Source organism: Catharus ustulatus, chromosome Z, assembly GCF_009819885.2.
Source record: "Catharus ustulatus isolate bCatUst1 chromosome Z, bCatUst1.pri.v2, whole genome shotgun sequence".
In the NCBI taxonomy this organism is placed as follows: Eukaryota; Metazoa; Chordata; class Aves; order Passeriformes; family Turdidae; genus Catharus; species Catharus ustulatus.
The window spans coordinates 60095490-60121841 of record NC_046262.2 but is presented as its reverse complement, the minus strand read 5'-3'; the positions used below and the strand labels follow the sequence as shown (position 1 = coordinate 60121841).

Below are 26352 nucleotides of genomic sequence, written 5' to 3'. Positions count from 1 at the left end.
TTTTTTTTGTGTGCTGTTCTCCAGCTCAGAGAAATGCAAATAACAAAAGCAAACTGTATTTTCCTATTTTTCCGCAGATTCAAGGATCTCAGCAAGGTCAATGATAGTGTACTTGTGGTGCCTCTCACAGGTGGCAAAACAACAGATAGAAGACAAGCTAGGGTAAACAAAGGTCTTTCAAGAATTTCAACTATTTGATTTGATTTATTTAAACTCACACCATAAGGCAAAGGAATGAAATGCACTCTTGTGCCAGGACAGGGATTTATGACTACAAAGGAGCTCAGGTCTTCAGCAGGACAGCCCAGGAGTCTGAGGGGAAGTTGTTGACCGAAGGACCACGGGACGCGGTGCAGGACACGGCGCAGCACGCGTGGGACGGTGCGGTGCGGGTGTGCCAGGTGCGGACTCCAGCATCATCCCCGCGGCTGGCCTGCCGCCCCCCGCATCCCCCCGCCCCTTACTCCGCGTGCCAGCCGTCCTTCCCCCCACCACCCTTTTTTTTTTTTTTTCTTTTTATTTTTTCATTTGAAGGCGGGTGTTTCCTGCAGTGGGACGGGAGCGCGGGTCCCTCCCCCCTCCTCCCCGTCTCCTGCTGGCGCTGCGTGCTCCGAGGGGCGGAGGGGGAGCGCTCGGCCCGCGCTGCCCTCCTTCCGTGCGCGCATCTCCAGGTGAACTCCGCAGCGCCGGCTGTTCCCCCATCCCCTCTCTGACCCCGGCACAAACGTTTCGAAAACGCAAAAAAACGCGCGTGTGTGTGTCTGTATGTGTCTGTGGGGTTTTTCTTAAGCCCGTGACAAAGCACTGTGAGGTCAAAATGGTAAGTGTTTTGGTTTTTGGGGTTTGATTTTTTAAATTTTTTTTGTTTGTTTTTAGTTATTGCAATTTCTTCTGGAATCGCGGTTAAAAAAAAAAAAAAAAAAAAAAAAAAGACCAAAAGGCAGCAAGCAGGCACTGTCGGTGCATGGGCGGGGGGGGTGGTGGGAAGAAAATTCTCGCAGGTAACATACACCTGGTGTGTAGCGGAGGCGCGGGCGGGCGGTGTCCTCCCCCCCGCCGCTGACCCGGCACAGCTCGGCACGGCACGGCCCGGCTGGAGCCGCCTGCAGGCGACCTTGGCCGCGGAGCGCTGCCCTTGGCAGGACGGGCGCTCCGAACCGCGCCCGTGCGCGCACAGAACCCCGCCTCCGTACCGGGCTGCGCCCGCAGAAGCAGCCGGACGGTACCGTGCTGGGGGTCGGGTTTTATTTATTTATTTGATCTGTCAGATCGAGCTGGTTTTCTTAAGGGATGGGCGCTTAGAGCTACTTGAGACATATAAGGAATAGCAGGTTTCCTCGCTTCGTGATTGCATAAAGTAGGTGAATGCTCGTTGCAACGTAGGTGAGAATTGGTGTCGGCTGGTAGACGGTAATAGTTAACTTGCACCGACCTCATTCTGTGGATATCAGAATAACAGAATGTGGGAAGTAGCAGTAAGTATTACTTAACTTCACCATTACTTAAAACAATACAGATAATTTTCAGCAGTTTTAAATCTAGTCACTATTCTGATGACACTTCTAGGCTATTGGCTGTTGTTGAACAAACCAGAATTTACCTATAGCCTAAAGTGAGGTACTTTAAAATGAGTCTAGTAGAACAAAAGAAAGGGAGAAAAAATGAAGTCTGCCCTGCTTGAGAAGACTTCAAACTATAAACTTCCTAGCTGTAGCTATAGTCAGGGCTGATTTTTCCTGTAATCATTTACATTTATTAGACAAGGTTTTGTCTTATTTTATTTTTTAGTGTTGTCTATCCAAAGGCAGTAATGTTTAGATCGATATTTTCCACAAATACATCTAGGTGAACATTGATGTATTGCACAATTACTTTGCAGTGTCTTGTGTCCAAAAATACTTTTCTTCCTCTGAAAAAGTCAGTAATCTGTAAAATATGAGTATATTTAGTTAATATTCGTTAGGATTAGTAACTTCTGCACAGTTTTATCCTGCCCAGGCTGCAGTTGGCTGAACCCTTGTAAGGTGGTAAACCATAGCCAGAAACCTGTATTTCTTTTCTTCCTCTCATAAAGGCTGTTTCTCCCCCACATGCATTAATATTTTCCTTTTATAGCGATGACACAGAATGTAAGTAATGTAAGTATTTATAATTTTTATGCCTTCACTAATGGCTCACCTTTTCTTTTTGTCATTTTAAGCACTAAGCAGGAGAAAAGGGGTGAGCATGGGCAGGAGAGGATGTTGAATTTGTCAGGAAACTCATCTAACTAGAAGGGAATTCACTTTTCTTGCGTATGTTCTCCACGAACGTAATTAAGTTCATGGTCAGGGAGTAGATAGGTTGATGGGTGCCCATGGTTATTTTTTTCTGTTTTTGTATCACCTCCCACACAGATGCTCGGTGGCAGCAGCCACCCCTTGGTGCTCTCTGCCTAGGGCCCACCCATTCAGCTGCAGTGTAGAGGGAAAAGCAGTGCATGTGGTTATGGAGATACCACAGTGCATTAGTGACCTTGGATGTTAAAAAAAAAAAAACCAACAAACTACCACCAACAAACAGAGCAAGCAAGCAGACAAAACAAAAAATTCAAGAAGTTAAAGAAATCTGTGGATCACATTTAACCAAAACTGCTGAAAAAGACTGGCAGCCAAGAAAATTGGAAGACTTATGGACGCAATATTTGATAGATTTACCTTGCTTGACAGTGGCTAAGAATTTGTTTGTCTGAGTAGATGATTGTAGAGGAAGGGTTTTATTTTCCTCAATAATTAGAAATACCTAGGGAAAAAAGTCTGCATGCTTGTGCAAACACATTATGTGTGCTACCTTCCTGAAGAATATGTGGACTGATGTTCTGATGAAAGTGTAACTGAAAATCAGAGCAGTGACTGTGAGCAAAATGTACACAGAGACTTCCTGTGTGAAATTACTAGGGGCAGGGTGGGAAGCCCATGTACACACCTCACAGCAGACAAGCAGGAAATTAGTTTAAATTTTTCTGATGTCACACTTCCTAGCTTCAAAGTCCAGCCTTAGTGTGAAAAATGAGAGTTAAAATTGAAGGGCAAGAGCAACATTACATCAAATAGGAAAGATTTTCTTGAAAATTTATGGTAAAGGTGATTTTCTGGAGCTTCCTGGTCACCCTCTTCTCCTTCCTCAAGACTTTCTAAATAATTCTTTGGGATTATTTCCTTCCCAAACCACCTAAAATCTTTGAAAGCCCCTGTCAGTTACTAGATACCAAGTACCAAAAATGCACAGAATAAATTGGTGTTTATTCTGTTATAATAATTAATTACAGCAATAGTTTCATATTTGAAACACTTAACAGAACAAGGTAGCAAGAACCTCTTGTTTTAATACCTTAATATAATTTAAAAATAAAAGTAAGATCAGTTCTTTCTTTTCTACCAAAATATTTTTATAACTTCATAAATTCTTGATCTGTAATACTTTGAACGTTTCTGTTTTGTAGGTTGTATATAATCAAAGCGTGAGTTCATATTAACTACTTGCTATTTCAATCACTAATTTTCAGTAAGGTGTCCCCTCAGAAGAGGGTTGAAATTTAGGGAGTCAAAGTTCTAAATGGCATTGCTTTGTCTATTTTTACAGAAGAGATTGAAAGTAATGGAAAAAATAAGATTACAGTTGTTGCAGGGCTGCACTTCAAATAATGCACATGTGTATTACTCAGAGATATGAGAATCATTTAAAATTTATCTTAACTTCAGTCACTGCAACACCTTACATATTTTAAGCTTAGTGACACTTAAGTCTACCACATCCTAAGATTCCACACGCAGGAAAATAAAAAAAAAAAAAAAAATCACATTGCTTTGTTTAGGACATTTCTGGGTCTTTTTAGACAAATATTATTAGAGCCTAATTTTCCTAACCTAAATGTTTGGTGACTCATATAAGGAAAGCTGTTGACCCAAATCCTGAAAATAATTCTGCATGCCCTGTAAAGTAAAAAAAATAATACACCCCCCCCCAAACAAACAAACAAACAAACAAACCCCCAAAAAAACAAAAAAAACAAAAACAAAAAAACCAACTTTAGACATACTCTTAGAGAAATGCATATGTCTTTGATGTCTCTGATTCTCTTTAAAAGTACTGGAAGTATCATGAATATGTTTCCATTTTCTATTTAAAACAGGGTATTGGTGGATACATTTGCACAGATGCATAACTCATATTTACTACAGAGAACTATACATTTTTAATTTTGCCTAGTCCTTGAAATTAAACCGGTTAAGCATCATGGAAGTGCAAAACATGTTATAGTATGTACTAAAGAGCTTTAGGTCACCAAGCCTTTTAAAACCTCAGTGCTTAAAACTTTTGGTTTTTTGTGTATTGGTGGCATTACAGTCAGTACTTCAAATTTTAGGCACTCAGAAGCCTTTGGCAATAGAAGAAAATGTACTTAGGTGTCTGTGAAGGAGAATCTGTATTGAAATGAAGCCATTTAGATGGTGGAGAGTGGGATTCATGAGAGCTGTGTTTTTCTTGGAAGTTCACTTCACAATTTGTGATGTTTGCCCTGGGTGTTATTTGGTGCAGTGGTGACAAAAATGTCAGCCTAGTCTAGCTCAGCAGAAATAGAGCTGCATGATTAGAAATCGTAGATAGAAAAACCAGGGTTAACGTGCCCAGGGTGTTACTCTACTGAGTAGTCAGCAAGTAGTTATTGCGGCTAGACAAGCTGCTTCTGTGAAATGCAGAAGGTATTGACCAGTTTCTTGGGAGTGTTGTGGAGCTATGCTTGTCTTGGGGTTATGAGGAGAGGACTCCCTTCCCCTACTCACCCGATGCTTATGTTTAGTCTGAGAAATGAAAACCTCACACTCAGCTGTACCTATGGCCACAGAAATACAAAATTGACACATTTCTGAGAACTGCTTTGTTTTGAAGTATGAGATCTGAACACTTGATGTCATTAGTATCAAGGGATATGGCCACATATGGCCTTAGCATAAGAACAATTCCACAAATATTACAATTTCAAGCACTTTTATTTTCTCCCAAGGGCACAATTTAGTGTTTAAAAAATGTTTGCTGCTTCAGTGGCTACTTTTTCTGCAATGTATCATAGCTGCTGGGGTCAACATAGTCTAAAGTAAAACTGTTTATTCCCTTTAGGCATGATTTTACACTTGCTTATTCCTGTAGCCCTACTGGCCATTCAGACAATCTAAAGTGATAATTTATAAACTGAGTGGCAGGAGGGGGACTGAGACCCAGGGAGTGCAGGATGTTATTTTTAGCCAGTATTTACCTGTGAATCAAGGTTTTGGTTCTGAGCTATATGGAGATTTTAATGCTTGTTAAGTTCACTTCATCTTTCTAGTTTCATTAAAACCACCTGGGATATTTAATCCAGATGATGTAATATTTTTTAATATAAATGTTGAAAGATAGCATTAAAATGTTTTAATATCTGAATAAATATATTAAAAAATTAAATTAAAAAAACTACAAGACAAATTTGGGAGGAGAGAGGGGGAGACAAGAACAAAGTAAGTTCCCTGACTAGTGTCCCACCATCAGTTATGATTTCTTTAAAAGTGAGTGACCACTGGATTTCACATTTAAGGGAATATACTGTGATGGGATTTTACATCCCATGACACACTATGTTGTTCAAAACATGCAGCATATGAAACAGATGGCTTGGGAAGACTGTCAAAAAAAACCTGCTGGGCCATCTCTGGTATTATGTTAAAGCAAAAGAGGATGAGTAAGTGTGCTGTAATTTTTGGCTTTAACACAGCGTTGAGGAGCCTCAGTTTCTGAAGGCATGCTTACTCAATCACAGTAACACATAAAAACAGATACTTATTTGAGGTTAATAGAACAATAAAATTACTTGAAATTGTGGGGATGAAAGGAAGAATGGAAAATTGCAGTCTGAAAGGGGGCAGATATTTTTTTCAAGATGCTTATCACAGGACTGAGCAACACAGTAAAATAAATTTAATCAGGACTTTCACATGACATTTTAAAATATTTTTGTGTACAAATAGTAGAAGATAAGTCCTGCAACCCCAAATCTAATTTTTTTAAATTATTATTTCAGAGGTCTCCTTGTGAAAGTAACAGTTGTGCCTCCAAGACCTGCTTGGTTATGGTTTCAAAATCTCTAAGGATATAGAATCTTCTAACCAAGAGTAAGCAGTGTATTTTGTACTAGAGGCAATCTGTGTCTGCAAGACAGTATCTTTTTAGGAGATAGTTCATGTACTGGTAGTATTATATATAGTAAGCAATCCAAATTCCTCATATTTTTGTCCACAATAAATTTTTATAAGTAGCTGTTTTGTTTTGTTTTTTCTAAATCCCATTCCTGTGGCTGCATGCTATCTTATTTAACCTTGACTGAGAACAACTAGATCTAGTATTTCAAGTCAAAAATATTAAAGGTAATAAATATTCAATAGTATTAAAAAAAAAATTCCATCTTTGAGTTCACAGTTTACGGAAATGAAGATTTGTTTCCAGAAGCTAATATTACTAGGTAACTGTTCAAAATGTGGACATTGCAGCATAAGGAAAATAATTTTCTTACTCATGAATTTCTGTTAACTATAAAAATGACCATCCAAAATTATCACTGAAAGCTTCACACATAGTGTAATTTTTTGCAATGTATTTTTCTCATTTTTTGTTAGTTTATTTTAAATATTATCACTGCTCAGTTGTCTGATAAAACTGGAATGTTTCACTGGCTGTCCTAGCTATATTTTTGTTTCTCAGCTCTGGGAAGTCATCGCACATGACTTTGCAATACAGTTATATCAGAACTTTGGGAGATAAATATTGCTAAAATGGTGTTATAATGCTTAAGTTTATCTATTATTTTGAAAATGCACCTTTAACCTGTTTTTACTTACTCTCTTTCTTGGCAATGGCTTTTCATTTCCATGTTTGAGGAAAATCCTATAAATGTTTTTATGTTACTACTTCAAGAAGGGAAAGAAAGGAAGAAACATATGAAATACTCTTGTACTCATTTTGTTTGTGATTTTGAATAGCTTTCAAATTAGAATGATTTTTCCAGATTTTTATAGGCTTGCCCAATCCAGCTGTATATTTTATATGCTAATTTAAGTTCTATTTTTGTTCCCCTTGGGATTTTGAGTGATTATAATTGTTGCTCTTCAAAAGCCAAACAGATGATGATTGCCGCTTCAGGAATATACCAAAAGAAACCAGCTTTCATTAAACCTGCTCATCCACTTCATAATTATCTCCATTTTTTCTCACTAAGAAGCAGGAAAATGGCAACTGCAGTTCATTGAAGCCAGTTCAGTTATTTAAACATCGCTTTACTGAGATAACAGGTGTTAAAGCAGCAGGCTTTTCAACATTAAGATGTAGCCAGTACTGTAATAGGGGTGCCAATGGGAAGACCAGACCCTTCATGTCAGCTTGAAATACAGTGCTAGAGGCAAGAGACAGCAGAAGTTGCTGTGATCTCCACTATGCCTGGGACAATTTCTGGAGGACAAAACAAAGATTGACAGCGATTTTGTAAGATATTTTCTTATCTGTCTGCTCTGCAAGAAATGAGAAGTAAGAGTAAGCAGAAACATGGGAGAGGAAAAAGGAGGTTGGAGCAGGGCACTGACACAGACAGTAAAGATAGTAAATAGGCAAGTGATACAAGCTTTGGTCATAGTAAACCTCTTTGTCACCCCTAGTGATGTTTGGAATGAGCTGGGATAGATCAGAAGGTTTCTCTAGAATTTGTTTCTGCAATGAATTTTAATTTAATTCCAGTTGAAGAACATTTCATGGAGAAGTTTTGCAGTGAAGATCAATGCTGCAGAGAAATGATTCCTCGTGAATTGCAATAAGATGCTGCAGTATCAGTTCATGAGCACTGACATGTACAAGTGATGAAAAGACTCAGAGGTTTCTCAAGATTTAGCAATACATAAACAGTACTTTAGTTCACATAATTGGTTAAAAGCCTCACACATTAAATTTTTACAGGTATCTTCTGAAGTTTTCCTTATCTTACAAATGTAAGTAGTGTTGCTGGATTTTTTCCTACCTGGTCTCTGAAGTTTGATTCCTGCAGTTAACAGGAAGAAGTCTGACCATATGTGTTGCCATTTGTCCTCTGCTGCTTTCTTTATGGAGGCAGTCAGTGACAGTGTTTTCTGTATAAATCACAGTTTACCACTCAAGGGGGCTGATACAGAAACAGTTCCATCAACAACTTCTTCTTCAAAGACAGACTGCAGCAGCTGTCTTAAAACATGTATCTTTCATCAAAGAAAGCAAGAATCTTTCACAATTCTGGTCTCCCACAGATCACATTTATGTAAAGGACATGACCAGGAAAAAAAGTAGAATTCACAAAGGGATTAATTTGGATTTTTTATTTCTCAAATTTAAAAACTTGTACAAGAGTGGCGGTTAAACTCAGACAGCTGTCAGTCTTTTTGTTGATTATGGAAGCAAAACTTCTGTCAACCCATGCCTTTCTAGCTTGTCCAGAATGTTACTGAATTTTGGCTATAGCAGTGTAAGCTAAGAGGAAAATTGCATAGTCTACAGACTGGAAGGGGAGAAAAAGGCCTTTCAAATAGAACAGAGCTGAAACATCCACTGATTGCAGTTTTGTTGTTACAGCATGGGGAGTCATGAAGTCTTGTAAACTCACAATGCCTTGTCAGCATCAGCAGCATAATCCACATCTCCCTGAGACCAAAAGGCAGAGGCTTCACTCTCAGAACCCAGGCAGCAGACTGCCAGAAACATGGCTTTCCCTTTCAATTCCCAAGCATTTGTAGTCTGTATGGCCAGCAGTTTTGGGGCAGTTTCATCTCCAGCTGGATTGTCTTAGAATCAGATCAAGCTTCCCATGTAATCCAGGAACCACAAAAGTGAGGTCAGCTCTGGAAGGATCATCCTGCCCCTGTTGCATGCAGACCCGGGCTGGGTTTCTGGGTTTTATAAACCTACATATTCAAACACTGGTTGAGTGAAAGCAGAGCTGCATTTCCTTATGAAAATTGCTTTCAAATGGAAACATAATTTACTTCCTCCAAAGGTCTGTTACTGCATCTACATTTGTCTGCATTTCTGTTGTTTAAGGGTAAGTTTTGTTCAAACTGAGCTGTGTTTTTTGCTCCCTTCCTCACGCTCTATGAGAGGAGGATTCCAGAGGCTGCAGGAGTGCACTTCCTCATGCAGGAAAATGAACTGGGTTGCTGAAAGAGGAGCAATGACACTGAGATCAGTGGTATCCATAAGGCAAATAAAGAATAGGTGACTGACCAGCTAATGTAAGAGCTATCAGAGCTGTCACCTACTTGTCATTCATTATCAAGAAATGTTTCATCATGTCACCACTGCCTAAAAATCAGAGCTCAGCCCAGAACAATATACATCAGGAAATCCTGAGCTGTGAATCCTGTTTCCATGTTTTAACTTTTTTTGCTTGACTCTTTGTCCTCTCTTGCTTAATATGCATTTATATTAAATCAAACTAAAAGTGTATTTAGGACTTAATCTTCCCATTGCTAATAATTCAAATTTGTATTTGCAAAACGTCCTGCACTTAATGAGGAAAGGAGCGGGAAGTTGCAGACTGTAGATTGTAGAGAATGTTGTATAAATTGTTTTTATAAATGGTTTATTAAATAAAGCATTACATCTAGTTTCTAAATTTATTACCTTTCCTAAGCTAGCTTAGTTGCATATCTACTTCCTAAACTGTGCAAGATGTGTTTCTGCACTAGTGAGTTTGCAGTGTAAGAATGTGCATTCTGCCTTATTACTCTTGGATCAAGCACCAAACTCTGCAGACAGTGCATTTTCACAGTGGCAAATGGTGCTTCAGAGTCCTCTTTGCAAGCTGGCCACACTGCACACTTCTGGTAGCAAAGTGCTCTCAGACTCTGCAGCTGAAAAAGAGTTTAGGCATCTCCTTTTAATACTTGCTTATGTTTCCTTCTTTTTATATTATCATTCAGAGTAAGCATCTTGAGCCAAATTAACGTGGAAGGTATTGAAAGTATATGCAAAATAAGCATTGAAAGAAAACTGTTCAAAAGCAGAATATTTCATAATTAATTGAAAGCTACAATTTTGTATGTTTGGATTACCTCAGTAGAGTGGAAGACAACCACGATTTGTATTTGGCGCTTTTTAAAAATTATTTTTCAGGTTTTTGTTTTCTCAGTGGTAGATGTTTGATTTCATCCCCACACTGTCTGCTTCTGCTGTGATATCCTTGTTTAATTTAGAACCAAACTTGGCAGAACTACATAACATTCTTACAGAAACAGTGAACACTAATAAATTAGCAGTGATGTTATAAGAAATTGTGAAGATTATGCCTCAGTACTTAATGGCTATGAATATAAATAGACTGGGAATCTTGAAGAAAGGTTTATTTAAAAAATATGTTATCTTTATTGTCAGGTCTTTTTTGCAGAGTTCTGTGAATTTAAAAAAAGAAAAAAGAACTGAAACAGAAAATTAAAGTCTACTATAAATAATAACAATTAAACAAAAGAAAGAAAGAAAGATGAAAAAGCTTAACTCAAAATTCTTGGCGTAATAGGAGTTAAACAATGTAAGACTAGAAGGAATTCTTCTTTCCTCTGTAACCTAAAGGCAGGATAGTAAGAATAAAAGATGTTCCATGGTATATGATGTCAGAATAATGAAAACAACTGTTGCTACTTGAACAATTTTAAAACATCTTTATTACATTTTTCACTAGTGCAATTGACTAATGATTACAAAAACACTTCCTAAAGCAACAATAATATTTATTTCTGATATGAAATGGCAGAATAAGAAGGTACATTTGATGTACACTGGCAGTCCATTTGAGAACAGCTCTTACGTACAGCACAAAAACTGAGGCAAAACCATACATGTATAAGAATCATGTGTTAAGCAATAGAAGTTCTTTGCAGTTAAACAGATGAGAATTGTTCAACACGTTTGACTTCACCTGCTATAAATATTTCTGTTTATCTCAGTAAGATTACCATAACAAGGAGAGCAAACTATGTGTTGAAGTTTCCACAGTGTTACGGCTCTACATCAGTACTCCTAGTCTTACCCAAATGGAAATTTAAAAAATCATTTTCTACAACAGCAGCAAAACTTAAAGGCAAGGAAGAGAAGATTCTGTCCACTAATTTAGTCTGTACAAATTTCTTCTGGACCTGTTTTTCAGTTTTAAAAGAAAAATAAAAAAGCATAAAAAATCTATAACTAACTTTTCTTTTTGTCCAAAAGTATTTTGGCTATGGTTGAATCAGCACTTTACAATCAGAGCTGGGAGAAGCAACAGTTATATAAAGACTAAACCCAGCTCTGTAATTTTTAATGACCTTGTTTCTCCTTGTGTCAATCTTACCAAGAATGAGGAAAGACACAGCATTGTGGACTCAAGAGAGATGTTAGAGGTGATGTCTCCAAACAGCAGATCGTGTTCAATTATTCTTAATGTGCTGTGGAGATGCAAGAAGAGCATCCCTGTGAAAGCATTAAGTTCTCTGTGGAGTGAAAAGGATCTGTTCTGAATACTTTGGCGCTTTCCCACCTTTTCTCCCAAGCTTGACTAGGGTAATGGTTCTTTTAATTTTTTTTTTTTTAATTTGCTGTATGTCTCATATGTCCAGAGTCTGTTTCTTCCTTTCTTGCGTATTAAAAAGGCAATCTTTGCCAATTCAAATAACTACAGCATAAAATAATTTCTCTACTCATTTTCTTACTTTTTAATACCTCAGTGGAGATGAAATTGTGTGACCTCACACTACTGTCACTTGTTTTCTGCCCACACCTTCCTGGCAGAATGGAGCATTGCTACAACTTACCACCAATTTATGGCAAACTAGTGGTGCTGTAGAAGAACTCTGATAAGAAACTTTATGCTTATGACTTCACTAGCCTTTTTATCTCATGTTGTGGAAATGGGCTGTATTTGGTAAACCATCTTCACCAAAGTATGCAATGAAATACTGATTTTCTTAAGATATGTACACATCTTAACACATAGAAACTATCTTCATATATAGAAACTATGGTGATTCTTCACAGGTACAAGCAATAAGTAGTCAGTCTGTCTGAGACTGTCTCAGTCTTCCATGGAAAATGCTGTTATTCCAAGCAGAATAAGTGACTGGGTCAACATCCCATTACACAATCTATCTGCATGGCTCACAATGTTCATTTGCATAGTTACAGCATTGTAGGCTTTTAGGACCTCAAACTCCTGGTCAAAATAGAAAAAATACAAAAAATATATTAGCCTATTTGAGCGTGCTGAAGGAATATGGGGGAATACATAAAACAAATACTGGGAGAACTAATAAGATCCTATTTGAAGGCAAATATCTGACTTTTAGAAAGTGAGAAGATGGCTGTAAGTTTCACAATTCAGTTATTTTATTCTGGCTCTGAATGCTCATTAGCAGTTACAGGGGTGTTTTGAAAGGATTAAGGGGGAGCTATAGCAAAAAAATTAAAATAATTGAGGTGTAACTTGATATTTACCTTTTATCTTAGTATAGCAGCTAGAAGCACTGATTATGTGGTAGGTAGAATAGATACATCTGTTGTAAATCTTGTCAGTTTCAAGATTTGCCATGCAGGGGAAAAGAGGAAAAAGGCTGTGGATTGAAAGGCTAAGTAAGACTTTTTACAGCATTTTGAATAATTGTGGCTTAATTGCATTAGTTGCTTACATCCTCTTTCATGCACATGGGAAATGTTGATCTCATATCTTTGGGAAGATGAGTAGGTTTTCATAATCAGAAAGCAATACCCTATAATATTAATTTTGTTTTTCTTCATGTAATGACATAAGGAAACCAACCAACCAAAAAACCCAAAAACCTAGGAAAAAAGTTAAGTTCCACGTGGTTAAACGTGAGTTGAAGGAGGCAGTCAAGTCTTAAGTTTGCAAAGCAAATCTGAGTAGCAAAAGAGAGACTTTACAGCTTCTTGACTAATGACATGAATATTTTCAGTTTTGTGTTAAATGTCACATGATTCAAATCAACTTTTAGTCTCACAGTGTATCTCCCATTTCCTGTAAAGGATGAAGAAAATAACATAGACGTAACAGGGGAAAGATTGTGGGAACCATGCTATCATGCAAATACTGTTTTAAACCAGTTCCCATTGTTAGGAACTGTTTCTAGACCATGAAAATTTAATCCTGGTCCTTAATTGCATGTGTTTCGGCATTTTGCTATTTGAACATAAAAACCAGATTCTTCATTGTAGTTTCACATAGTGCAGTATACAGTTGAATCTTTAGTATTGTTGATCATGTCTGATAATGATGTCTAAAGTGTAGAATTTTGTCCTTGTTCAGAACCAATTTGGTGGGTGTGTGTATTTATGTGCCTGATGCAGGTTTTTTGTTGCCCAAAGTTATCATCAGTAAGTTAATATTTCACCATTTTAAGTGCCCAAGTGGGAATTACGAAAGGATGTGTGACTTTTCAGAATGCAGATTGTAGATTGCTTAATTCTGGATTCTCATGTCTCAAATAAAAGCAAATTGAAAATCAACAGCCAAATGCTGAAAGGCATTTTGAAGTTAGAGGTCTGGAAGATCAAAACCAAAACCAAACCAACAATCAGTCCTTGAAAAAAAGGCTAGAATGCAAATAGCTTTGCTCATCAGACTTGTATTTGCTGGGTTTCAGTGTTTCCTGACAGGAGGAAGAAAATGTGTAGAGAGCTTGTCTAGGCCTTCACACGTTTTTTAGCCTATGAGATCTATTTCTGTCTTGGTGTGTTTTTTGGGGGTTTTTTTGGGTGGTTTTTTATGTGGGTTTTTTAATGTTTTGGGTGTTATATGTGATTTTGGTTAAAATCAGACATTCAGCCGATTTTAAAAGACAAAAAGGGAAAAATACTATTTAGAATCGTAGTAATTTTGGTGGTGGAGAATAATACAAAAATCTTATTATCTGAGAGAAAATAAACTTCATATCTAACTTTGAACCTCTGCAACTTGGTTAAGTAATGTGATCCAGTACTTTACTATTCTTAAAGAATACAGTAAATTCACGAATACAAGCCGCACTGAGTATAAGCCGCATCTCTGGGTGTTGGCAAACATTTCGGTTTTTGTCCATAAATAAGCCGCACCTGAGTATAAGCCACTCTGTGTTCGCAGTGAGGACCCGCGTGCAACAAAGTTGCCAATTAGTAACAGAGCCGCGGCAGGGTGGGGTTTACTGGCTGAGCTAAGGCTGTGCAGGCTCAGCCCGCTAGGGGCTGCTGATGGGGCCAGGTGGCCCAGCTCGACGCTACCGCTCGGTGGGCCGCTCAGGGCCAGCCACCGCTGCCACCGGACTCGGTCACCCCGGCCCGGCGCTGCCCTGCGGTGGCAGGCAGTGACGGAGACCCCCCCGCTCCCACGGCAGCAGCGGCGGGAGGGGACGGAGCTTCCCCACGACCGTGGCGGTGGCGGCGGGCAGGGACAGAGTTTCCCCGCTCCTGCCGCGGCGGGCCGGGACGGAGCCTGCTTGCTCCTGCTGTGGCGGGTGGGGACGGAGTTTCCCCGCTACCGGCGCGGCGGCAGCGGCCGGGCGCGGAGCCCATGGAGCCCGCGCAGCGGTGGCGGCGGCCGGGCGCGGAGCCCGCAGAGCCCAAGCGGCAGCAGCGGCCGGGCGCGGTGCCCGCGGAGCCCGCTCCCGGCACGGCGGCGGCGGAGAGCGGGGGCGGACCCCCGCCTCCTCCCCAAGCCGTGGGGATAGCAGCACAGAGCCCCCTGCCTCTCCCCCGCCTGAAGTAGGGAACTCCCGTGCCTCCCTCCCTCCCCCCACGCTGCCGGCACTGAGCTGACCCCACCCACCGTGCAACACATTAACCAATTTGTAACAATCGCGAAATCCTGGGTTTTGCTGGCAGGCGCTCGGCTCAGCACCCTGGCTGGCACTTCTGGGGTTGTAAATGTCAGAAAATTATTCACATATTAGCCGCTCCTGAATATTGGCCGCATTTCCGGTTTGAGAGCAAAATTTTAGTCAAAACGGTGCGGCTTGTATTCGTGAAATTACTGCATTTTCCAGTTTCTAAACTAGATTTCATGTCTTGTGAATTAAGCCATGTTCTTTTTTTGTAACTTACTCATGAATAATACTTGACAATAATCTGCCAATAGTGGTTATTTCTAAAAGCATTTTCCTGTAGGAGAATAGTTTGTAAGGATAATGGAGACGGCAATATTTCCCAATGAATTGCAGCTGTATTGATTACTGAGGAGTGGAAACAGCCTTGCCTGTCCAGTGAGGGTGTTATAAAAGAGTGGGCTAGCTGGTCACCAGTTGGAGGTTGAGGATTAAGTTTGTGGCAGTTTGGCATGGAGTCTGTGCTGAGGAAGGGGCATGTGGTCCTGCAAGGGACAAGGTGAGGTGCTGTGTGAGGGACAGACGTGGTGAGGTGGCCAGGCAAGGGGCAGGTTGGGGTTAGCCAGTCATGCAGAAGGAAGAAGGAGACTCACAGAGAGGAGAGGAGTCAGAGCTTGGTGGAGCTGCCTCAGAGAAGGCAAGGAAAGTTTTTAATAAAGGACTGGTGATGCTAGTTGTGTCTGTTTTGATGTAATGACTATACTTTCCTGTATTCATTGTCAAAGTTTCTGTTTCTAAACTATTTTTCTCTTAAATTTTATTCACGTTTTCTAAAATCTTTGCTTTTAAGCATCTTTTTATGGGCTTTCTCCAGTTTTTCTTAAAAATGAGGAAAGACTGGATGCAGTGTTCTATTTTCAGCTCATCAATGTCAAATAGTAAGTGTATTCATGTATCTCTTTTTAAATCATGCTCTTGTTTGTACATCTTAGAGTGAAATCTCTCTACCTTGCAATATAGTATTTCCATAGCTAGTAGTAGTATCCTACAATCTCATCTTCAGGTCTGCTGTTTTCTTATTTGCACAGTTGATTATGATCTTACTTTTCGAAGAATCACAGTCACTTGTCACTTATTCTTATTGAGGTTTATCTTGCTGGTAAGTCTCCCTGTTCTGAAAAGATCATTTTGTGTCCTGCACTTAAATAAATGCTTATTACCACTCTGCTTATGGAAGTCCATGGTTCTAATTCACTGTGTTACATCTTCTAAAACATGGACAGAAATATTATCTTGACCCTAAAACTTATACTCCAATAAAGTCCTTATTTTATGGAGGTGTTCATTTGGTACTATCTCTAAGTAGCCTCTAGATATATTTTAGTATAGCCTTTTTACAGTAATTTAACTAAATCTGTGCTTCATTTTTATTTCATGAGAATGCAATGCAAGGTGGCAACAAACATTTTTAAATCAATGTATTCTACTTCTCTACCTTATGTGGTATGCTGCTTGTAGAAGAAAATAGGATTTGCCCAAAATTTTGTTACTCAAAGATCTGTATTTCTTAATGTCTTAAACTGGGGGCTTCTTTTGAACTAAGGAGCAGAAATAATTCTCCTTTCCCTGAAAACCTCTGCTAAAATAATAATAATAATAATAATAATAATAATAATAATAATAATAATAAATAGCACCTTTATACGTGTTCTGCAGGGTAATATTTATTACCTAATGACCAAATACGCAGAACTTTCAGAAGAGTGAGTGTTCATGACATCATCAGAATAATTTGCTGGAATTTTGTTATATGTTTTGTTCCACTAAGTCGTAAGACCATGCAGTGCCTTCCTATTAGCTTGAATAACTTTTTAGATATTTGCAGCTACATGATCATTTATGATTTGGATTTGCTGATGACTCATCTCCAGCAGAATCAAAGTGGTACAGAGCTATGCATAGTACTTCTGATGCAAAAACTGAGTTGCATAGCAGAAGAAACAAAACCTTGAGCATTTAAAGACAAGAAAACTAGGCCAGCATCAGTGACAGACCATTGTGTCAAGTGAGTAATTCTGTCATAAAAAAAAGAAAAAGTAGTTATTTGGATACTTTTTAGCTTGATAGGTCAAAGAAGGATCTTGATGATGTAAGTAACATAAGGGAAGACCTTTTTGAAAATGAGATTTGGTTTTCATATCTAGTAATTGCAATAAATAATTGGTGATTCTAATTCTACATGTTTTGATTATCAAGCCACTTTATAAAAACATTGTAACATGCAACATATAAATTTAAAGGAAATGTATGAAGAACTGTGTAAAGTGGCAAGCATGGAGTACACATAAAAAAAAGAGGTAACTGCCTATAATATATTGCTATGAAAAAAAGTATTTTTAATATCCCTTCTCAAGAGCATGCAGTTGTTCACTCGCCATGTTTGAGCAGTCATAGCAGGTGTATGTTGTAAAAAGATGAACTTTACTTGTAGAAGGAGGGAGATAGTTTAATACACTTCCTGAAATCCTGCCCGCATATGTTGGTGCAGAACACAATGTGTATTTTACTGAATTATTATTGTCAGCTGGAGTCATATTATCTTAATTGAATGAAACAAAAAATTTAAGTTGATACATAAAATTATTTGGAATATATTTAAGTACTTGCTTTACAAGGTTGAAAAAATTCCATCTTACTTATGTGGTCTGATTATCTGAAAATGATCTAATTACATATTATACAAACACTTCGGAATTTTCAAGGACTTTCTCAGTAAAATAATGGTAGCAACAGCTACTATATTGCTTCACTGTGCTACCAGCAGGAAAAATGCTAGCATACTAAAAAAGTTTTTTGAGTAATTCTTCCTTTCCACCTCAACAAATGAAAACAGACACAGGCTCTTGAAAAAAAAGTAAAATCCATCTTTTAAGTCAATATTCCTTTAGCTTTAATACCATGAGAGGATATGCTCATTGCAATTACTTTATAACAATACATCTTTTTCTTGGAGTAACTTACTGTTATGGTGGAAGTTTAATCTAACCGAATTGACAGTGTTTGGGATGATTCACTGGAGAACTTAAAAAGAAACTGTTATTTTGGGATAAAAAGCAGCATTAAAAATATTGATTGCATTCTTGCTTTTCATCGTCTCTTTTACACAAGGTAATTTCTCCTCACATTTACACAGTGTTTTGCTGGCAAGGGTATCAATCACTTCAGGCTCTGTTTACGTATTCCCCACAAATTAGAAGGCACAAGGGCAAATTGTTATAGTTGAGTTCTCTGGCTTGTGAATTTTATCAAAACGACCTGCCTTCTTGTTAACTCTGAAATGCATCTCAAAAACCGAGTATTTTTCTGATTCAGACACAGCCACTTAGCAGTAATTTGTGTGTGCTGAAACTGCACAGTGGACCTAAGTTGCTGAACAGGTTTGACCTTATCCACTTGTGCCTTATGCTTTCTCACCTCACCCTCTTGTTTTGCTCTCTGCCACATCATTAGAAGAGCTCCCAGATCTCAGGGACAAGCAGAAAGGTATATCTAACATAAAGTGCATGTGCCAAACATGCTTCCCTTCTCCCCAGATTCTGCCTTCCCTCTTGGCTCTGAGAAAGCTTACTGTCTTAATACATGAAATAAATTACTCATCTTCTGGGTCTTTCTTGCTAGCTCCTGCTATCAGATACAGTGACAGGCTAAGGCCAAATATGTGAGGTTCGATTATCAGAGGATAAAAGTAGTCTCACCTCTCTACCCTACGTTTAACAAGTCTGTGTGGTAAATCTTTAGGTTTCTGTTCAGGTTTCTCTTGGCTTAAGTGCCTTGTCTTTCCTTAAGAAATAGTTAATTTTGTCTTAATTTATTATTTGAAGAAGATGGAAAGGTAGCCTTAGTGGCCAAAATTAGGTAACTTAATGGCTTACAAGTTACTCTGGCCCTTCAAGAACCAATCTCAAGGAATTAAGTGCATGTAGCAAACCCTTCATTAGAAAATGAAGCTCTGTGACCTTAGGTTATATACTCCAATTATATTCTTTTTAATTGCATTTTCTACAAAGCTTTTAAGAAAAACAGAGATCAAAGCTAAGCTGAACTCAGTCTAAAGTAAGTATTTCTACTGGAAAAAGATGGAGCTATAATATTTTTCATCTGATGCCATTAATCAAACTAAAAACACAGTTTGAAACAGGATTTTTTTGTCTGCTATAGAATATGTAGTTTGTGTACCATGGCTCTTTTTTTTTTCCAAGTGAATAATTCCAAAGGTCATTACAGATTCTTTTCGCAGCAGTAATTAATTTTTGCTTAGCTGTGCTCACGAACACATGCTTGTATTGTCTGCTACAGAATTGAGCTTGTGTGCTTTCATGTGAGCTTGACTGTTGTGTATTAAAAATCACAGTGCAGTTCCTTCTCCCGCAGAGGAAATGGGGAATTGGAAATAAGCTGCTGCAGTTTCAAAGTGAAAGTGTTTTGTCCTTTGTAAGAACTTGACAGCCAAATGGATGGTTTGTTCTGGGACTCAAAGATATGTCACAACAGCAAAACAGACAAAGAACCCCCACCCCAGTTTGGTACTGCTGGGACAGCGATTTGGGATGGGGATTTTTTAAGGTATTTTTATTAAAGTATTGTCAAGTAATAGTATTTCTTTGCTAAAAGATCCTAATGACAGTTTACTTCATTGGATTATCAGCAACATACTGGCTGCTGTGCCACCTGAATTTCAATTTCTTAATTTACGGCACAGATAAAATAGAATAGAGCTCAATCTCTGCTGCTCTCTACACTGGGCTGGTCTTATCAAGCATGAAGTTTGGCGCATTGCAAAGCTATTCAAGTCATTATCTGTTGAGGACCTCTTGAGCCATCTCTATCTCTGCAGTGTGCTGATAAGACAGCTGTTTCTGTAGCTGCAGTGTCTCTTTGGGCCTCGGTCTCCTTTCAGTGCAAACTACAGCTTTGTCACTGTGCCCTGATGCTGTCACTTTCTCTGTTGTGCAGTAATTTGATCCAAGCACAAAAGAGGTTGATGGCAGCAACTGAGTGGCAGGTGACACAGTCTTATTTTACAATTAGATGTGCATTTCACACCACTGGAAATACAAATCCTCAATAAAAGAAACTACCTCAGTCGTGGTGCAGCAGCAATCTACCTTTTCCTGGTCACAGTAGGAAACAAGTAAATATATAATAGTTTAGATAAATAGAACTCTTCTTTCAGGTTTGTTTGGTTTTTTTTTTTTTTTCCAGATGAAGGTTCCACAGTTGTCTGTAGAAAATATAAGGAGCTGTGATTACTTTTTGTAGAGATACCTTTTTAGTCTCAATTGAAAAAAAAAAAAAGGTGAAACACCCTCTTTCCTTTCCCCACTTAAATGTTAACCTCTCTTTGACAGTAGTTTTTATTAATGTTCAGACGTTTCTGTGTAATAGAATAGAAAATGATATAGTAGTCTCTGTTGCAGTGTTCATGCTACTGTAGTTTTGTGCAATATCTGTATCTTATGTCCGGAGAGAGGTTTCAGAAAAGAAGTAGGTAAAACAATCCCGCACCCAGACTGAAGGCCGCACAGGTATGTGTTGTCTCAGGAAGTGTGCATCTCAAGATTTGGTCTGAAACCCTCATACCCGTCACCGTTTGTTTGCGAAAGTAAGGGGAGCAAACATAAGTTACCCCTGGTAAAAGAGCCCGTAGAATCTCGAGCGTTCAGTAACACACAGGCACAGCACACGCACCCACCCTTATGACGGCATCCGAACACCACGAACCATTTGTCCGAAGTGCTGGAGAGGGAGTCTCGGGCCCGCAGGGATATCGGGCACAGTCCCGAGGTGCTCCCCGGAGGGTAGGGAGGGGACGGTCGGGTTCACCGGGAGCCGCCGTGGCGGGGCCGGGCGCTGTCCGTGGTGCTGAGCGCGCGGTTCGCCCCGTGCCCGCCCCTCCGTGGGCAGCAGGCGCTTCTTCCATTGCTCGCTTTCTTGTGTTCTCACTTTCATTAACAGAAAACAAACAAACAAACAAACAAAAAAACCTCCTCTATGCTAGCTGGTAAACCTTTTTCTTCCAGCGCAATTCGCTGCTTTGACTGCCATTCCCTGACCATTCAGTCCTGGCCAGAGGATCCAACAGGGATCAGCGTGCCTGAACAATTGCCACTGCCCTTCCTTCCTGCTACAGCCGTCTGTGTCCAACGTCTGTTTAATAACCCGTACACGTTTTAGCTAAAGGCTGTGTCCAGACAGCCAACTACCGCTAATCATAAAGACTTCTTTTCAGACGTATTAGCTAAGCAAAGGGGAACTTCACATGAAAGCGTGTTTTTCCTGGAAGAACAGAAAATTTAGCTTGCTTTCTTCTGCCTTAGCTGGAATCAAGGGCTTCTGAATACACATCAGAGATGAGAAAGGCCGATGACAGGGCAATTTGCTAAAACAGCTATTTTCTGCCTAATTTCACTTTAGCACTGTGTATTGACAAACATGACAGATGTGAGTACATTATTGGTAGAGATATTAAGCCTCGAAAGAAAATGCATAAAGTTTGGATTTTGTCTCTAAAAGCTGGTCACTAATTATAGCTGAAAGATTGTTCGTTTTGGGTGGGGAGTGTTGTGGGGAATCAGGAGTCCTGAATGTCAGACCTGACAGGGAAGATGCTGAGAGCAGAGTCCTTTAATTTCCTGAAGGTTCAGAAAGACATTCTTCTCATTTCCAACAGCATACATCTTGCATTTTGGCATCCAGTTTAAACAGAGTCTTTTTAGGTCTAAAAAGAGGTGTGTATTCACACCATTTTTAAATCTGTTTTGCGGGGGGGAGGAGGGAAGTACCTGACATGTTTGGGGGCACTGAGTGATTGGTGAATGCAGCAGACTGCTTAAGAAATAATCTAAATTTTTTAAAAATTATTTTCTTCCTTTCTTATTTTACACATTGACGATGTTCTCCTAAGGAACAGTTTTGTTTTGTTTTTTTTTTCTTAAACACATGAAGCAAGAAAGTAATAAGCAACTAAATCTAGTAATTCTGAAGACAAACCTTGTGCACCGTGTTTTATAGATGTTTTCTACTTGGTAGAACAAGTAATACTTTGAGTACTTTATTTCAGAAATGTATAAATATATATGATTTGTTGATAAATGCTCCTATAGAATAAAAAAACCTGAGCAGATAAATTTTGGTATCATTAGGAGACTTATGGTAGCAGTTTTGCTGCATCTAAGGGTAAAATTTCCATAATTAAAAAAGTCTGAGCCTCAGCCATAAGCTGAAAAAGTGTAAACATTTCTGAATATTTACATTGCCAAAAGCACAATTTATATATACATCCACAAACTGTGTATGAATAGACATCACTTCATGTAGGAATTTTGTATAAACAGCTTTGAGAAAGTAGCCATCTCCACCCTGTTCTTTATTCAGTCCTTGGGGCCAGTAGTTTGGTACTTGTTCCACCAGGGAGTTACCTACCTTTTCTGAATGCTGCTGAATCAAAACGTTGGTGATACACAGTTAATGATCAGATTGTGTGTTCTAGAAAAACATTGGATGCATTAAGCATGGAGCTAATTATGTAAAATGTAAAATCAGTCCCTGTATAACTCTCAGTTGTCACAGTGGTAGGATAGGAAGATCATTAAGAAACAGATGATACACAGTTCATTGTGTTAATAATTTATAAACATGCAGGGACACTCTCATTGAAATGCTATGTCTCCATTTGTGCCTCTATTTTTGCGCTTTGCTACTCGCAAATGCCAGAATATTCTAAATAAGCATTTGCTTTCTGCAGGATGTAAGTGCTTTGCTATTGGAAATACATGACACACACTTGTGTTGCAGAAGAAAAAACACATCTAGGAAGCACTTCTGATTCTGAAAAGAAATGATCAAGTGCCGTGAAGGTCAAACAGTATACTGAGTGAAAGGCATGCTTCAGAATACCATGCAGGCTTGTTCCGTACAACACCTCTTTTCTCTGTAAGCATCTATTTGCTCTGCAAGACAGGAATTGACTATAAAAGCTTGCTTCTTCCTTCCCTTCCTCTCAGAATGTTTGTTAGAAGATTTTTTAATATATCATTATTTAACACACATTATTATATCCACTCCCAGAAGGGCAAAAAGGGCAAGAGCAGTTCCTGGGGGATGATAATAAAAAGCTTGGCACACGTGCGGACAGAACTGGGTGGAGTGGGGACATTAAGGAAAAAGAAAAAAAAAAAAAAAAAAAAGGCTGCTTTCGCGGCAGCGCGTCTTGCAAAGGAATGGTGGCCCCCGCGAGCCGGGCGTGCCGTGCTGCGCCGCCCCGCTCCCACGTGGCTGTCCGGGCCGGCCGCAGCGCCCGTCCCGCAGCAGCGCCCGGCGGGGCGCTCTGGGAGCGGCCGCAGCTCCGCGCCGGGCCCGCTCGCCCCTGGGCCCGCCCGCGCGCGCGCGCGCGCCGAGGCGGCCCCGCGCGGCGCAGCGCAGAGCACGCTGAAGCGCGGCGCCATGCGCCCTGCCGGAGTGGCGGCCCGCGCGGCCAATGGGCGACCGCCGCCTCGCCGGGGGCGGGGCCAGTGGGCGGCGGCCGGGCCAATGTGGGCGCGCGGCGCCGCCAGCAGCCTGCGTTGCGCCGGGGTGCGGGGACGCTGCCGCGCGTGGCGCCGGGGTAGGCGTGGGGCGGCTGCCGCGCGGGGGGCGGGCGCGGACAGACGGACGCGGGACGGGACGCGGCCGGCTCTGGACGGACACACGCCCCCCCGCCGCGCCCCCGCGGCCGCGCCGCCGGGCGCGGCACGCAGACGCACGCGCCCCGGCGCGGCGGCGGGCAGGCAGCGGGCGGCGGGGCTGCTATAAATCTGCGGAGCGGTCCGCCTCCCTGCGAGGCACGGCGCGGCACCGCACCGCACGGCGTCCCCCCCAACCCCCCCGCGACCCCCCGCGCACTCCGCGATGCTGCAGTTGGCTCGGGTGGCGAGCCGCTAGGAAGTGACCAGCAGGGAGGAAGGGAGAGAGAGAGCGTCTTTAAAATCGCCCTTCCATCCTTCTTTTCTTTGTTCCTTCATTTCTCCCTCCCCTCTTTTTGTTCCATTGGGTTGCGAAAGGAGGGTCGTCCTGTCACTCTCTCCCTTTTGAGCTCTCCCGTTTTCATTTTTAAATTTTCTTTTTTTTTTATTTTTCCGTCCTAGTGTTGGACTGTTGGGGGTGGGGGAGGGAAAGGATTTTTTTGGTTTTGTTTTGGTTTTTTGTTTGTTCCTTTTTATAACTGTCAGCAATTTAGCTCTTGTCTGTTGTCTTGAGAGAACTCTCCATCTGCCTCTTACTCCTTACCGGGAGAACTGCACCGTTACTTTTTTTTTTTTTTTTTTTTTTTTTTTTTTTTTTTTTTTGATAAGCCGACGAGAGGAAGGTAAGTTATGGCTTGATTCTTTCCATTATTGTACGTGTGCGATCGGGTCCGCGCGACCCATTCCAGAGGTGCATGCCTTGCAGAATTGTGCTGATCACCTGCGTTTGCTCCGTGTCGGCTCGGTTCGTGCCGACGGCGCTGAGCGAGGCAGTGGCAGCGTGCCCGCGAAGCTGAGCGCTGCAAGTGTTGGCAGCGTGAGGAGGGCAGCCGCCGGTACCGGGGGACCGCGCCGCGCCCACGCAGGACGGCGTGCGCATCCCTACCTGGGCTGGCCCAGCCGCAAAGTTCCCGGCGTGACCGCGCCCGTCCAGCTCCGGATACCTCTCCTTGCGGGGAGTATCCGAGGGGACGGACCCGCACGGGGTGGAGGGAGACTGTATCACTTTGAGGAGATAAACTCGCGTTTCCAGATTAGCCGGGATAAGGCTCTCCGTGCCTAATTGCATTAGTCGCACAGCGTTTCGTGGCTTCCTGCGGGGCTGGGAGGCGACTGCGTGCCACGGCGCACAAAGACGCGGTCGGCCGTATTGTTAGCGGGTGCGGAGGGCGGGCGGCGGGGTGAGGAGAGCCGCTGAGCTTTCCCGGAGAGAATTCTGTTACCGTCAGGCGGGGCGGACCCGTGTCTTTTCGTGGGGATGAGTGACCCGCCGCGGGAGGGGACCCGTCCCTTTGTTCGGGGCGTCGGGGCACTGCGCGGCGGTGCTCGGGCAGCGTGGGCGGGGCGGCCCCGATCTCTGTCCGTGGTCCTACCGGGGCGGCGGGGGACGCGGACAGCGGTCACCGGTGTGCGCGGGGAAAGTTTGCGTCCGGCAGCCGCGGCAGGGATCCTGGCGGGGCTCCGGGCAAAGGGACGGACGGGGCGTCCCGTCCTCGGGCGCATTTCCCGTCCTCTCGCACTCCGTCCCCGCGGCGGTGGGAGAGTCTGGGCAGGAGGAGGAGGCGGCGATGGTAAATGCTGGCGCTGCAGCTAGTGCTACCGGCAAAGACCGACCGCGAGCCCTGCCATTGTTGTTTAATTTATGCTGCTGCCAGCCCGTTACACCGTACCCACCTATTTCACATACGAAAATAATTAATGTGATAGCTGTGTGAGTGAGGCAAATGGATAGTTAAACCTCAAGTCGTTTCCAAGGACCGGCAGTGAGGCGGTGTATTTTGACTAGTCGTTGGAGCGCTGGGAGGGCGGGGGACCCACCATACCATGCAGTCCCGCGGGAACGGCCCCCCCCCCGCTCCTCTGCCAATGACACCTCTATGGCACTCTCTGGAGCGCTACCCGTGGGAACGAGCCGCCCGCAGGAGCGCAGCCTCGGTGCTTGCGGGGGGCGAAGCGGGGTCCTCTCACTGTCGGGCGCCTCCAGGAAACGGGACGGCGCTGTCGGAGCGGCTAATGCGCATCGCAGGTCCGGAGCGCTCGCTGCCGCTGCGCCCCTTCGGGCGAGCGCCTTGGGGGTTCGTCCGCCCCGCCGTGCCGTTTCCGGAGAGGAAGCGGCGTGCAGCCCCCGGGGCTCGACACTTTACAGGGAAAGATGGCCAGTCGGGGAGCCTTAGGGAGATGAGCAAGCACTCTCGGTGTCCTACCTCTGACCCTACCGGACACGGGGAAGGCAAGCTCCCGCCCCATCCTGATCAGCAGACTCCGCTGCCACGCTCTCCCCGCCGCCCGAAGGTGCTCGGCGGCCGTCGCGCAGTAGGGCCCGCCCGGCCTTGGCTCCGCCAAGTGCCCGCATTCCCGGGGGCGCGGCCCCGCGGGCACGGGGCTTCTTGAGTGGCCGCCGGCAGCGTCACTCAGGCGGTGCCCACGGGGGCGGGCTGTGGGGGCCTTTATCTGCCCGTCACCGACTGCCTCCCCTCTGTTGGCGGCAGGGCGAGTGCGGGACGGTGGGGTGGCGGGAGCGGCAAAGCCATCAGGTGAGGCGGCTGCGGGGTGCTGCGCCGCTCCCTCGGGTATCACGCAGCTTTTTCTCACTCCGTTCCCAGCCTCGGACGGCAGCAGTGGTAACCACGCTCTGCGAAACTCGCCGCCCCTGAAGGACAGCGGGCAGACGGACTGCCGGTCTCGGGCTGCTGAAAGAAGGGCGGGTCGAG

General features: G+C 42.4%; 1 protein-coding gene across 7 annotated transcripts in view; it reads left to right on the top strand.

Moving 5' to 3' along the window:
- The first annotated feature begins 632 nt into the window (after positions 1–632).
- The window catches only part of ELAVL2 (ELAV like RNA binding protein 2), a 113422-nt gene continuing 87702 nt past the window's right edge, over positions 633–26352 (top strand). For 2 of the 7 annotated variants that reach the window (XM_033084577.1, XM_033084569.1), the window contains exon 1: positions 23466–23523. Coding sequence is in view for 1 of the 7 variants with exons in the window: in XM_033084576.2 (XP_032940467.1) it covers positions 818–820 (3 nt within the window). In the remaining 6 variants the exon portion in view is untranslated. Of the gene's footprint in view, positions 821–23465; positions 23524–26109; positions 26176–26352 lie in introns of those variants that run through there. The other 5 variants (XM_033084571.2, XM_033084576.2, XM_033084579.1 and 2 more) reach the window with 5 other exon arrangements.